The sequence below is a fragment of the Prorops nasuta genome, unplaced genomic scaffold (assembly GCF_024137725.1).
Source record: "Prorops nasuta isolate Cenicafe-Biocafe unplaced genomic scaffold, Cenicafe_Pnas_1.2 PNAS00014, whole genome shotgun sequence".
NCBI classification, from domain to species: domain Eukaryota; kingdom Metazoa; phylum Arthropoda; class Insecta; order Hymenoptera; family Bethylidae; genus Prorops; species Prorops nasuta.
The window spans coordinates 3,549,758-3,565,989 of record NW_027116811.1 but is presented as its reverse complement, the minus strand read 5'-3'; the positions used below and the strand labels follow the sequence as shown (position 1 = coordinate 3,565,989).

Genomic DNA, 16,232 nt, shown 5'->3' with positions numbered 1-16,232 from the left:
ATTTCTCCTTCCCCTATCGGAGCTCATATTTTGCTATGGGACGGTGTTGATCGAAGCATAAATTTTTCTGGCTAGGTGACTCTAAAGCGATTCTCTCACGCTACGTTACAGGTGACGGGCGAGTACACAAAGTAGTTCAATGGATCGACAGTAACGGAGAATCTCAGTCGATATTGCTGGATGTCTTCGACGTTACACCCGGTGAGCCAATCCAAGCGATGGAGATCTCAAAAGAGCACAAAGCTCTTTACGTTGCCTCCGATCACAGAATAAAACAGATCGATCTGGTCATGTGCACCAGACGATACGACAACTGTCTGCGTTGTGTCCATGATCCCTACTGTGGATGGGACAAGGATACAAACATGTGCAAACCTTACGAGCCTGGGTAAGTATATACTCGCCTCTTTATATTTACATTTATCACAGTTCTTCGTTCAGAATTTTCTCCATAGCTATATATATATATATATATGAAATAAAATATCTTTGGATGTATTCAGCTTGCTTCAGGACGTGTCCAACAGCACGGCTGACGTGTGCGACAGCAGCGTTGGTAAGAGAAAGCTCGTGGTCACTTGGGGTCAATCGGTGCATCTCGGGTGTTTCGTGAAGATGCCCGAAGTCCTGGCGAACCAGGAGGTGAGGTGGTACCACTACAGCAAGGAGAAGGGACGTTACCAGATTGCGTACAAATATGGAGTCGGCGGCGACAAGTTTATTGAAACATCGGAGAAGGGTCTGGTGATAGTAGGCGTGAACGAGCAAGATGCTGGAAGATACGACTGTTGGCTAGGGGGTGCCCTCCTCTGTTCCTACAACATCACGGTAGACGCTCATAGATGCTCGGCTCCTGCCAAATCCAACGACTATCAGAAGATCTACTCAGACTGGTGTCACGAGTTCGAGAAATATAAATCAGCGATGAAGAGCTGGGAGAGAAAGCAGGCTGTAAGTTTGTCTCGATAAAATGTTGCTCCATGTACGCACGTGCAGCTATAGAATACCGCACTCTTTCCAATTACTCGATTTTCTATCAAATTCTCTCCTGTTTTTGCCATTATTACACCGCTGCAACGGTATACCTGTGGCTTCTGCCAATTAACTTGATTCGTACAGCACGTACGAGGAACCCACTTCCCTTTTCCATTACTCGCAATGGCATATTTCTAAATTGATATAAAAAATGGTGAATTTTTATTCGACAGCAATGCGCATCGAGGCAAAACGATAGCAATCAGAACGTCCACACGAACGAGGTGTATGGAACGCCCCTGGTCTGATGGAGTCGATCACTGGACAGCAGCACGTCGAGCCGGGAGAGCGACGCAGCGATAACGATAAGCGCTATGCCAGCGTCGAATCGCGCAACGGTCCTCGGCCTACGGTCGACCTTGTCCATTTTGTTGATGGGCCATGCCGCACTGGACGCTCTCCTCTTCGCCAGACTCTCGTTCGAGTGAACAAAAGTGAACCACGAATTTGTACAAAAGAAGAACTCAACGAGTCCGACGCGCGAGTTCGGTTATAGATATATAATTAATTGATAGGAGAATAAGAGTGCGCGCTGTTGCGCGCGCACCTACGATCATTCGAGGATTCCGGTTGAAGATATATTTTTCGTTCAGTTCCTTACCTGAAGAATTTTGTACTCGCTTCGCTGTAAATAGTGTAATTGGGCGTGCAAGGTACGAGGACGGCTTCCGGTGATCGCAACGCTGACTGTATAATACCAGAACCCAGGCGTATAACGATTTTCGCAATCATTCGTTTCTCTCGTCTGCGGAGTGCTTGTTACGCGCATTTTCTTTCCTTATGAAAACCAGCGATAATAATAGCGATAAGAAGTAAGAGCCTGTTAAAGTTCGGAATGTTCCAGGGATGTTCCATGGATACATTGCGTTCTAGCGATAGTTCGTGTATCCGAATTAAGCGAAGAGCTATGCATTGCTCCGTTTTTTATAAACCTGTGATACGATTGGTGGATAAATGTGGGCCACGTAGCTGCTCTTTCCTTTTCGACGAAGAATCGAGGACAAACGGTTCTCCCGAAGATACGGCAATTTTCGAGGATGTACAATCAATCGGGAAAGTCTCGTTCGTGTATATTAAGAGTGTATGTTACGCTATCGAGGAATCTGCAATGATATCGTCCAGGCGAAGATGAGTACACACATCTATATATATATATACACAATCACACACATACTATTACACACGCGTTGACGAAAGAGAAACGAAAGTTCGTATCGGAAATGCCCGGTCAGGGTTTCCCGACCTCATACAGGTTACACATGAGATTATTATCGGTTATACCTTCATAAGAACGGCTTTGCGCACGCGCGGCACTTTGTCTTCAGCTTCTCATATACGTATACATTTTTATATATAGTTTATTTTTACCCCGCAAAAATCCTTTCATCCACGCAGCAATAATTCTACGTATAAATGCGCTCCTTTCTTTCTACCGCAAGAAGTATTTCAATATGTTTTATCGTTTACAGTTTAGTCGTATATCGTTAGGTCATGCACGTGCGTTTGATCGACGTACTTAGAAAAATCCCGTAAGGACGATGAAGGATCTTGGGATTCCACTATGATCCACGCATACATTTAGCGACGATCGAGACACACGCGTTACGCATTTGCGTTTTTTCGCCAAGGTGCTACATTACGCGGCTATATATAGATATAGAACCCGTGAGAGGAAGAAGGCTTTAGCCGTGAATTTCGATGAATTTTATTCTTTAAGACGAGCAAGCACTGCGATGACGTAGACGCGGTAGTCGCGTGGAGGAGAAGGGAGGCGTTCGCCGCGGCCGGTCCTGCCGTATGTGTTTCGTGATGTGCGTTATAGTATAGTTTCGGTGCATTGTATATACCAGATTCAGGATTCAAATGTAAACTTCGTAGCTAACTCTAATATTAGCGTAGAGAATTGGCGTTTGCTTATTAGTTTTTGATGGGCACGAAGCCACGGGGCTCGTCGCATCCTCGGAAATTACTGAGCAAACCGCGTGATTTCCGCACACGTTTCCCTACCGGGTGCGGTGACCCCTCGACGAACGAAGACTGAGGGTCGGCAGACTCTGGCTCGATCCTTCCGGCGAATCTCAAATTTCACGCAAATATCGTTTATACCGGTCCGAGCATGTTGCACTTTAACATTTGCGGCCAACCAGACACGCTTCGTTGCTCTTCGCTTCTCGTTAGCTGATTCCGCAGTAGAATTCTCCTCGATATTGCTCCATCCGGATCTGCGATTCTGAAGGCTATTATACGGCGTATCGCTCTTTTTCCCCAGGGTCTCTTGCCATTTCGCGACCGTTTCATTGATTGGTGCTGCCGCGTGACTGGCTGAAGGATCGAAGCGTCCGCTAGACCCCGTTCGCCATACTATTATACATACATACACATGCATATATATATATATATATATATATATATTATACTGTACTCTATAGACCATAAAGAGTTAGGGGGATGAAGGTCATGCCACCTTTCTGCGTACGGATCAAGGTTCCCTCTGATAAGAGAAAATTCGCAAAGGTGATAGTTTTGCTCCTACCTACACCCTACATAGATTTGTACATAAAGTTTATATATATATATATAGTATACATAATAGGTTATAGATTATGACGCCGTCGAGAGCGCTTCGTGAGATTCCTCTTGGGCGCCTTATAAAAGCCAAGCAGTGCTGGGAGAACGAGCGGAAGATAAATTTTTGAAAAGAGGGACTTTCGATGAGCCGGGCGAATTTCCACCGCATGTTGTTTCTCGGGCGATCGAGGGTAATCGAAGTAGGTGTGTACGTATTGTAACTGTTGGTATATATATCTTGTACAGAGACCGTCGTTGTATGGTCACCGAGGTCGATGATATACTTTTTGTACCTATCTTCGTCAGCGTACACGGGGTACATGCCGAGGAATCGGCTTAAAATAGCCGATAAATAGTACATATATATATATATATATATATATATACATATACATACACATACATAAATGTACTCTAAAAAGGGTAGAGAATATGCGAGACCCTAGATTCGTAAGCGTAATACAATAACTGGTAATTTAAATCTCGAGTATGTACTTATTATGAGCTTCAACAAGTATTGAATAGTATTATGACCTAAGATTAAGGCTAATTTTTGAATTAAGAGTAATAAATGAAAAGCGTGCGCAAGGGATCATGACCCCGAATCACACAGAAAGTTCACTAATTCCATTCGTCGCTGCGGTATGAAAGTGAAGAGGCTCTATGAGTTTTTGCATTTTTTTTTCGGAGCTACACACCTGCCTTGTAGCTTTAAGCATATAAGTTTCTCTATCAGCATTTCGATATCCTTTCATTTTCAAAATCCATCAAAATTCATAGGTACTAGCTAGAATTGACGAATTACTTTGTAAGCTGTCTGAAAACTCATTAGCCCCTATATTTTCCACCTCTACCAGCACCGAAGAAAATTTGCAATACTGTAATGGGTTCGAGAGTTTAGTGCGCGAAAGGAAATCGAGAAACAGAATGAATGAGTGTATGCTACAGAGAGAGAGAGAGAGAGAGAGAGAGAGATGATATGCGTGTGTGTATAGGAATGTGTAGGATTAACATACGTGGGTGATTGTGCGAGTGTCGAGTGCTACCGAAGAAGGATAAAGAATAGTAGCCTATTTATCGTAATCTAAAGAAGAAAGTTATAGCAGTGGCGCTTCGATGGCGACTTTAATATTACGATAAACCAATAAGATACATGATCTTTGGGTAGGAGCTTGGCGTGCGATCGCTGATCATCCAAATTCTCCTTCCAATAACAATTTTGTCGGGACAATCAATGTTAACGAAATGTAAAATATTTATTAATATTCATATCCTAAATTAAATGTGTCCCATGTAAGTACATGCCTATACTTTCTACGAATAATTTCATAGTTGATCGTTAAAATATAATTACTATTACTTTGCATAGTATCAAATGTATATGGTGTAATAAGTTTAACGTAGGTTATATATGCCCACTTGGAGTGTAATTTCACTGAATGTCAGTGGTCCCACGTTGAAGCTCTTCAGATAATTGTCGGCGTGATCACGGAAAGCAATCTAAGATGAACCTAAAGTTGTTAGACATATTATTTGTAAGATAATTGGATACTGTACGTAACGCGAAAGCGATTGACGCAGCGGGAAATCGAGAGTGCGTGGAGTGGGCCTAACGAGACACGTGTCATCTTTGTTCCATCCAGCTATCGTGATTGTACCGCTGAGTCGAACCATCAGTTTTTTCTTAAAAAAAAAAGGAGAAATAGCAAAAATAAGTCATACATATTTTACGACACGATTAATATCGATTCCTACTCGTGTCTCTGGCTCTCTCTTGCATATTTCCGATCGATAATCCCGCAACGTCGACCGCAGAAGCGGGATAGGCTAGCCGGTTAGTGGACGCGATTGATGATCGTCACGATAACACAGTCGTTTATCGATACATCTAGGTGCGCGCGTATACACACGCGACGAGCACAACCACACACCGACGCAGGACATCCAACCACAGACACGTTTACACATACGCGCGTAAAATCCAGAAAGAGGACACAAATGAACGAGATGCCCTAAATATATATATATATATAATATATATAAATATAAAAATCGACGAGATTCATTATTACGAGATGCAAATAAGGAGGGGTTAGCCGGTAAGGACGTATTAAAATATATCATTAGGACAACTGTGTTAGGCTCACAGTTACGGGGCAATGGACAATTTCTTGTTTCTTTTATTTTTCGTTTCTTCGGGGAGAATTTTGACGAAGCGCGCACCTTGCCTACATCTTTCATTTTTCTTTAACGTCTTCAAAGGAACCGCCACGTGAGCGAGAAACGGACCGCCGATCATCCATCTACTATTTCACGCGCCCTTCCCGCATGCCCTATTTTCTCTACTCACCTGCGAGATCCTTTTTCATCGAATTTCACTTGTTTCAATGATCCATTGAAAAATCAACCAATCACCGAGAAGATTTTCTCGACAGTTTCCGTTTGGCCCTGTTTTTTCCCCCCATCCACATTTTACTACAGACCGTCTGTTCCTCTCTCTCTCTCTCTCTCTCTCTCTCTCTCTTGGCAGCAACGATCAAGGGCGGAGAAACTAGGGCTGAGGGGTAGTGTACCGTGGATCGTTTGAACCTCTCCGAGATCCCCCTCTAGAGCCTTCGGGAATTCAATTTAACCGTACGGGAAAGGACGATCCGTTTTCGCTTCGGGCTAACGCTACCGTCGGAGTGCGTATTAGTGCTTCAAAAGTTTTGTTTGCAAAATGTCGAATCGATCGATATCTGATATGGGACCCGACGCAAGAGACGCTCCGTTAATGTTTGTCGCCGGACTTGCGCTTATTCATGAGACTAATTAACTCGCGCTATGTTCTGCCAAATCTCCGATTTAACCAGAAAAAAAAGCGATTGCATCACCACATTTTTTCGTCCCCGATCATTTGTCATCGTTGTAAAGGACACGAAACCGTTCGAGAACCACCGACCTTATTCTAAAGTGTCTTCTACGAATTTTTCATTGCGCATACTCTCTACATATTTATTTAAGCAGTAATTTTAACGATATTTTTAGTATTCTTACAGATTTAAGTAATTATAAGTTTAGAATTAATATTTTTTATCGCGATGAACCACCCGGTGTACGGTACACTCCCTGCAAACGTATTAGAGGATATAAAGACGTATAAGCGCGCATCGTCATGTGTGAGCGCCGTAATCGTTAATGACATGATCGTAGATACCTTTTATTTCAAAGAATTTCGTACGATAAGGAATCCTTTAGATATTCACCTACTAACTAAACCTAAACATCCAATCGCTATTTTTATCAAAAAAAAAAACATGTTAAAAATCTTTAATAGTTATCCATTGTTCACTATTGCTATAATAAAGTTTTGCTTTAATAAATGATTGATTGGTATATTTGTCATTATACACGCGACCTTCCACCTGTAAACATCCCACGAAAGACTGTACAAGCGCGAACTCGTTTAACAATTGCATCGGCCGAGATTGGATTACAGGTAAGATTGAAAGGGGCAAAGGGTATGCAGAGTCTACCGTGCTGACACTTTTCTAGCCAGAGCGTTTCAAACGATCGATAAAGACTTTCTAACTTCAAAGTATCCTTTTTATTTGAATAATTACTTACTACGCTTCCAAGTCCATATCTTATGCAGCACCAGACCTCTCGGAGTTACTTATTAGAGCTACTGACGTCACGAGGAGTAACTTTAGCTGCTTTTTTACACGTCACCGTTTGGTAAGAGGTGTCGCGGGGGATTCAGGTGTGACGACAATGCAGCGAATATCAACCGACCAATCTTTATTCTTCTGCCTATAGCGTGAAATCAATACCTTACTCCGAGTGTTAGTGACGTAAGAGTCTACATTCCAATTCAGCGACCTCATTCATAGACGAAGACTGACTTAGCAGACAAAAATGTTTCAAAGAAATAGCACCTGCCGTCTGGTCGCTTAAATATATCTCAACGTCCTTCTAGCTCTATCCTATTTTTAAACCTATAGTCGATGTGGAATAAATGTGTTTTATTTATTCCTCCATATACGTGCATCGAATGGCAGCTTCTTCTCGATTTGTTCCCAATTTATAGCACTAAATTTCTATAATATTAAATTTTAAATTATTAAGCAGTGATGTTTGCCCATAAAAACCGTACAGATACGTATAAAAGATTTTACGCGGAGGCGTAAAAAGTTCACCTTATCGCAGGCTCTGAAATCTACCATATTTGTAGCATGAAAAATTTATTCCCTATTGTAGAATTTCAATATAAAGCTTTGGACATTTTAAAGTATACGTTGATGATTATAGATAACAGAACGACTTTAGAAAGAATTTAAAAGGAAGAACCTGGATATTTTGCGTGACCAGTGAAAATGGTGTCCAAACTAAGTATTTATAATCGTCTTTATAGCTGCAGTAGCCTGGTCTTTGTGAATATTTTAGATATTCGAAAGCTATAAAATCACCATAAAATCACCCGAACGGTCCAACTTTTAATGGAGTTGGCCGATTCACTTTAATCAACCATTATACACTTCGTGTTACCCCCTTTATATATATAGCCATGCGACGTGACTCTATATTCTTTTTCTGCAAGCTCTTATAAAATATCCACGAAACGATGACCTCTCGAAATAAGCTTTATTCCTATACGAGTCGCTCATGGTATAGAAAAAGAAAAATACAGGCAAGGTTCGATCAACGCATTTTTTACCACACAAGACAATAATATCCTCCATCCCTTAGAATTTATCCTCAATGAGCTACTCTTCGCGTCAGCTAGTTACGCAAAATTTTAGATTTTCGAAACGTTCGTCTCTCTCGTCTTCGGAAAATAAACGTATAACATAGGTTCGCCAAGTTGCAAGACATTTATGCGATATTCGCCGAGCTTCGACATTATAACCAACGTGTATTTGTCTTTGAATTTTAACCGGGACATAACTCACTCGTTAAACGAGTCTCGCGCGCGTTGAAGATTGCCTTTATCCATAACACTTTTAGCCAGACGCCTGAGTTGGAAAGGAGGAGCGGGCCTCGTGAGAGAAAGAAAATAAAGATACGTCGGACGAGTGTGTCGCGCTAATTAAATTTCCGCTTTCAACGCTCCACGCGCAGAGTCCCCGGCAATCACCCTTGTGTCGAGCAGAACCTCTCGGCTAGGGTGTTTCAGCCCCACCACACACAGCTCCTATCACCTCTCTTCTGTCCTACGTGCCTCGTTGCGCCATGCTAAGCTTTGCGCCTTGTGTGTTTACAAGAGCCACCCCTCCACACTCTTCCGCCACCCCTTTTAAACTCAACCGTCTCCACCGCACTGCCCATCCCCCCTCGTCACTTAACCCTTCCTACTTTTTCCCTCTGGTCCCATTCTTTTCAAGGTTAAACGTTGTCGCGTACATAGCGGCCAATTTATTAATTGCTGGAATTAGTATATAGTATACGATAAAAAGAAGAAAGAGTCGTGTAAAAATGAAGGATATTTCAGTGGAATTATCTCGTTAAAAGGAAAGAAATGTCTCGTCCCTCTATTTACCGTGTGCAGTGAATTTTTCATATGCGAGAGATTTCTCTTTATTTTTTCATTCTCATAGCTATATTACCAACGCATCGTTGCTGCAGATCTATTCTCGAGTCACTCTTGAGCCGTTTCCTCTGTCCACCTTTATCTTCCGGTGCTTATCCATGGCTTCCTGTGCAGTCGCCGGTCTCTCATGCTCATCGTTCTTCAACTTCTTTTTTATAATAAAGAACGGTCGGAATTTATAATGCCGCGCTCTCTCAAGCTGCGAGGATCAAGGCGTTAAAGTTAACGGCATCCTACCCCTATATCGTTGCTCTGCCCCCGCTATATACTATATCGAGCCTGTAGTGCAGCGTTCAACGGTCTGATAATGCTTTACTTGCATTATGGAAAACAGTTCGTTAAAACCGTATTACCCGCTCTGACGAACGGCCCGCTGGAGGATCAGCTGCACGCCAGACGCGCCCGCGCCCCGCGCTACCAACCGTTTCACGCAAACCGGCTGAATCGTTTCGCCATACACAGAGTAATCTGCAATTTTATTTCACTCCGATGTAAAAACAAAACGAATCGCTTTTATGTATATCTCTCCGCATGCACTCCTCTCGTCGTAAATAAACTCGGGTATTTAAAGTAATTTCCAGCACATAGTAATTATACCAGGACCAACTTTAAATTCTATTGAAAATGGGAAAATCAAGACCGAAATAGCCTCTGTTACTTAATGGGACAGAATCGTTATTTTTAAAATACAAACCTTCCATTGGGATTGATCGATCGATTTCGCATTAAAAGATTCACGAAACGTTGTCGGTGAGTCCAAAAATCTATTTGGTGCCTGCTTAGTCCGGCCGATCAGTTATCGCGATCGACTACTGAACTTTTGCGAAAAGTCGAGAAATTGCTTTATCCGAGCGCGGTTACCATCCGAGAGCAAAAAATATTCGATACTCCTGCAGCATGACCCATTTGCTCTTTTAATGAGGGAACGTCTGCCGTCGTGTGCTTATTCGATTTAGTCCATTTAATATTCATCAGTGGTCAGTATAGATATATAGGGACTAAATAGGCAGCATCGTGCCGTTATCACGTTAATTTCCAGCTTATGCCATAATTCAAAACGACGTTACGGCTGTTACTGGCATTATCGCACGCTTCTTCATGCTCCTTAAGACTTCCCTTCAACTGCCTGGCTGCCGACGTAAGCGCAGTGCTTGCCAAGTTCTTCGAAGGCTCTCCTCCAACCAAAGGCAGCAACGCGATCTTCGGCTGTGTCGTGTTTCCACGCCCACTGACTGCGCCAAGTCAATGGCCATTGTACTTTAAACAAAGCGTTTGGTCTGAATCGTAATGGGATTTAATGAAAGAAGAATCATCCCCTCTCGCGCTGATGCGAAGGATGGTGGCTGGTGCCTCTAACTGCCACCGATTTCTGAATTATTGAGAATCGCGGCCTCGGAAATGAAGGAGAAACCAAGGGGACCTGTTTAACGAACCGTGAACCGACATTCGAGAATTTTTCATTGATTCTAAAGAGAGCCATTTATTTATCAAATCCCTTCGAGAGATAAAACTAATCTTCCTGAAACGCTTATATGTGTGTGTGTGTGTGTGTGTGTGTGTGTGTATTACAGTATTCGCGCTACTCTTTCATCGAACAATAGATATTTTCTTAATGGACAAAAGAGCAGAGTTTAAAATTTACTTTGCGGTGTCTTTCACTAAACTTAGATACTACTAAATGGAATATAATTACAAGGAACTTTTTACATTGGAAAGCGGGGAACGTATATACTTAGCTGTTAAGTAATGTTTAGTCTCGTTTATCAGCTTGTCTACTGAAAATTTCTCAATAATGACTAATTGGGTAAAAGATATTGCAAATGCAAAGTCGCAGTATTCTTTCTGGACCAAATATTCTACGAATGATTATTAGTTCTCGAGTGGATAGACTGTATATCTGCTTATGAGAATGTTCCAAGACATTGGGAAGAGTAAATCATACGAAAGCTGGGAGTTGTTAATAATTTAGAAGAAAAAAATGTATGATTTTTGCATGGAAGATTTTGAAATACTTTGGCCTTTTGCCAAATTTTCCAAGGATGTCTAGCGTTTAAAGTAAACTCCTCCTTTTATAGTTGAAAGTTCTGTTGTTGGCACGTAAAGTTAACGTAGCTGCTCAAGAGCTACTCATTTTGAGTTTCGGGGACTTGAGACGATCAGGAATGAAAGGTTAGCTACGTGTAGAAAGAGGGATGCTAGAAAAATACGTTCCTCCTACAGTATAAGAAGTACTAAACGAGGCCAGCTTTTACTTCTAGTTAAACTACCAACCATTAGAAAATATAGTTTTTACATGAAAATGGTGGTAAGAAGCCTGTTTAAACAAACCGTTGAGAAAGTTGGCGTAATAAAAGCTTATACCATTAGTAATTTTTGTTTCAATACTTCAATTTACTTTCAAACGAATGCAGCTTCGTTTCAGCTACAATTAAAACAATTAAGGGGTACGTACATATAGATAGAAAAAATAAAACTTTAATAAAGGCCGGTAGGAAAAAGGTAACCTGCCGCACCACTGGATTCGCTAGAATTCGAAAATGTGTAATTGTTCAAAGGCTTTTTTTTAGCCAATTTTTCAGATGGAATTGCTCCAGCGATAATTAATACGTTCGGTATGAAGAAAAATCGTTTTGATCGAATGATAAGGAATTTCTGTTGCGATTGGGATAACTCGGCCGTGGGTTATTTCATTTATTTTGCGAAAAACTTTCGGAGAATTCCAGCGGTTCGATAAACGAAGAAGAAAACGGAAGGATGTTAGGTATAGAGGCAGAGAACTGGGTGCAACTGTGGAGCGACCAAGTTTCGGCTTTCGCCGTCTTCCGCGCGGAAACGTTCTCTGATCTATCACTAGTTTAAGCCAAAGAGAGCGCCGCCGCGCCGTGGCGATCCAAGGAACGCAGCGCTTCTAAACGAAGGGGAAATCCAACTTTTCCAATTGATTCGACTTAACTGACGAAGGGTACCGGCCCGTAGAAATCGCCCCACCGCACCCTCTCCTCTTTTTCAACCGAGCTCTCCTCCTCCACACCCCTTCCTCACGTCGACGTTCCCCCGAGGCAAAAATATCGCACAAAGTTCATCGCGCCCGCGCGTGCTTCCTTTATCGGTAGCGCGCGTTCCTCCGGTGTTTTGACTTTTCAACTTTTCGGCCGACATCGTTACCAACTTCGATTTCCAGCTAGCTTCAACGGGCTTGCGTAATTACATCCGTGGGAAGGTAAACCCGTGAACTAAATTCGATTGCTCGTACAAGCATCGCTCTTTGCTCACTGTTAAAAATCCAAAACACTCCAACTATTTTTTGATGCAGAGCTCGGGTATTCTGCTGGGGATCGTTCCCAGTGTGCGGCATGGAACCTCCCTGGCTAATCCTAACTCGCGAAATCTTATCGCCGGGGTATATTGCAGTTTTATCTCGAGCAGTGTGTATTTTTAAGTTTGACAAGCGTTACTGCGCAATACCAGCTTTCGAACACGTGAATTTCCTATTTCCATTGTTTATTAACCTACTTCTGTAACCATAGCGAACCAATTATCCTCTAACGTTCAATTTCAAGCTGCTTCTCGAGAATGTATAACATACCTTGTTTGACTTGTCAATCACATACAAATTAATATGTGCTGCATTAACTGCTATGCTAAACATTTGGACTATATGCATGTATAGCATACCATTACATCGAAATATCCTCCCTGTTTCCAGCGTATGGTGCATTTATAAGCAGGCGCAATAGTGAATCAAATGTATTCGGGTTAAGCTAGTTAATCCATATACTTCCCTTAGAAAAATGAAAAGGCGAAAAATAAGTATCCAGCACGTCGATAACAATAAGCAGCATTCCTGCTGTCAAAGTATAATCACACGCCTGATCAGACTTCAATGTCATTCCCTAAATGTCCTTTTGATCTGCTGCAAATATACGCGAGGGACGCATTCGGCGGACCTACTCGATTGTTTCCCCTGTACTTTTGGGATGCGAAAGTGGAAATCTGCCACAATTTTTTCATTCAGTCAAAGTTATTTCTGATCAATAATGGCCTGCCTCGTTTAATTTTGTCTCTTAACTATTTGGTCATTTACACGCTAAATTGCGCAATGGTCGAAATACTCATTTATGTAGGGGAATGAATTCAGTGCGTTGCTACTAAATTGTATTAAAAAACACGTTAAATATAGCAGCACTGAGATACGTTAAACAAATATAATTTATTACATTAGTGTATTTAGTTATATTGCATGAAAATCTGCCTGTTAACATGAATACGTAACCATTGAATACCATTTCGGATCCAGTAATCGAAATACGATCGGTATAACGATAATTCGCAATAATATCATATCGTTGACCGTGATGAAAAGTGGCCCATTTTTTACGTAATGCAGAAAATTCAATAAATAATTAATTCAAGAAATATACATTTTATCGAGAAATAAAAAAGACATGCATAATATGTTCCGATTCATGATTTTAACTACAGTAATTTGAAAATATTAAATTAATTAACAATATCGAATAATACATCTCAGCTCCCGAAGGAACTTTGACACTGATCGATTCATTTGTGTAATATCTCTGTATGTCAACCAAGTTTACTAAATGAAAGAGTAAACAATGCTCGATTGATTAAACGTAGCACGCGGTTATTTAATATCGAGCATAAGGAGAGAATTCCTGTTTACAAGAGTCTCTAAAAATATAGGTGTAAGGAGTAAGGGGAGGATGAGTAGTAAAGGAAGACCTTACGCGAAGCTCGTACTGTCCATAACGAATCTTTGAAAAAGTGAATCTACTCAAGATGCAAGAAGGGCGCAGCATCCGTGCTTCTTCTTCTGAAGTGATCTCATCGATCCCGCGCTTTCTCCCAGCCCCTCTCTTCTCTTTCCATCGCTACACCTTATTCATTTCCGTCGCTTCTACCTTACTTTCTTCGCTACTTCCCTTCGCGCTAATACCTTATCCTTGTTTTCCCATCATTTGTATCAAGTCCGTACAAGTTATATCCATTAGAGATGTCATAGAATTTATCGCTACGTGAGAGGAGGAAGGATGTCGCACGATTAAACATGCTGGTTTTTAGTCATTTGTCCGTGTAAGCTTGCAGGAATTTGCTCAATAAAAAAGACGCGATATATTTTATTGTAACGCCCCGGACCCTTCGACAGTTTCGCCTCGTCATGATAACACGCTGCACGAATTGCAAATTTGATGGTAGGGCAGAGGCCCAGCCCCTCCGGCTGCTTCTGTTTCGATGCCCGTTGAGACTTGAAAAATGTCGACTAATTTTCGTCCTGACTTCAACCAACCAATGAACAGTTTTCGATCCGGCTGTCGGCAAAGTATCCTTTCTCGTTCATCATTCGGACTTTTATTTCCTTTTACGATACACGAAGGAATTTTTCAATTAGTCTAAAAATACCTAGGCGCCAACGATTTTACCGCCGGGATATACAATAGAATCCATTGAGTTGTTTCAAAGCTATCTTAATATTGTTTTATAGTCGCAGCTTTACATGCATATATGTATAGACAGTTGTACAAACGCTTCAATTTATCTCACGTAAAAGAAGAAACTTGGATGTGTAACAATTTCGCAATATAAGAACGGATATAAATTTATATATTCCTAAAGAGAGCAATTGGAAAGTTAGCCAAGCATGCTCCATTGTTTCCTGCAATACAATCGCTTAAATTAATAGAAGTTGAAGTTATCGGTGCGCTACTTTTAGCTCGTTATGAATAAGTATAAACTTCATAGAAGCTTAATTGTTTTCCTACATTCTTTCAACTTTTTAATATTATTATGCTTCCCCACCAAGAAGCAGAAAATAGGAATACTGGATTCTTTGCCAAGACTAATAAAGTGGAGTAGGTATAGGAAAATCTTTAAGGTAAAACTTATTATAGCATGTTGGGTTATACATATATATATATATATATATATATCTACCATTCTAGCAGTAAGGTACAAAGATTTGGCATAGGACGTGACTCGGCATAACTTGATGCAGCTCAGACTGACAATGAGTTAATTAAAGCAAATGAGAGTCGAGACAGCATTAGAACGGAACGGTGCTAGATGGAAGGGGAGGGGGAGATGGAGTACCGAGTTGCTTGCCATTATCGGAGCCTCCATGGTTAACCCCCTGACTCCCTGCTTCCTCCCTCTTTTTTTCTCACCGTATATAGTCCCAACCAACAATTCCACGGACTAGCCTTCCTCAGCATAGATATTACCACCTGGGTATCAATATATTATAACCTAATCACACGAACAGGCTCGTTTGCTTTACGCAAATGATCATCCATCCACTCTCCTCTCCAACCCTCGTACAGCCAGCCTGTATAAATGTAACGCCAACCACGAGCAGTTTCAGAATCAATGTAACACGTGGCATCTACACAAACATTCATAAACGTATATATACAGACCGAGAGCACTGCGTTTGCGCGAAGATTCAACACGTCTGCAGGTGCTTCGTTGGTGTGCTCGCAGAAGAGGAGGTGGGGGGTGGCGCAGGTAAACTTACACAGACACGATGCTTCCGAGTAAAGTGCTTTCTCCCTTGTCGCGTATATCAAAGCGCGTTAAAGTTCCAGCCCCTCTCGTGTAGCACAAGCTCCGGAGAACCGACCGGGCCTGGCAACCTTGTTCACCTGTCCCAGACCCTCTATAAAATCAACGCACCAACACGTACGACACATCGCACTATATGCAGCAACAGCGAGAAAATATAATATTCCGCGCAATCTTCAATGCTCAAACGAAACTTGAGTGGATGCAAAATGTGCCTAATTGAAACGCCCGCGGGTTGGTCCTCGCTCTTCTCCTCCTCGCGTTCCACGTAATTCCACGAATCGCTCGCTTATTTTATCTTACGCGAGCCCGCCACCCTATACACTCTCTTCACCACTTGCTAAAAATCCTCTTCCCGAGCCTCTCCAACGCTCCAAATATTTTATTCACGCGTATCGCGACATGGAAAAGCATTTATTCCGGGAGAACGGCGAACAACGGAATGAATATAGCGCACAGCTGATTTAATCCCGTTTCAGAC

At 41.8% G+C, this 16,232-nt stretch overlaps 1 protein-coding gene across 2 annotated transcripts in view; it reads left to right on the top strand.

The window, feature by feature from the left end:
• Positions 1 to 6,968, top strand: part of Sema2a (Semaphorin 2a) — a 140,785-nt gene extending 133,817 nt beyond the window's left edge. For both annotated transcript variants that reach the window (XM_066735288.1, XM_066735287.1), the window contains 3 exons: positions 112 to 388; positions 504 to 951; positions 1,209 to 6,968. In XM_066735288.1, the coding sequence (XP_066591385.1) occupies positions 112 to 388; positions 504 to 951; positions 1,209 to 1,283 (800 nt within the window). In that variant the 3' untranslated portion in view covers positions 1,284 to 6,968. The remainder of the gene's footprint in view (positions 1 to 111; positions 389 to 503; positions 952 to 1,208) is intronic.
• The last annotated feature ends 9,264 nt before the right edge of the window (positions 6,969 to 16,232 follow it).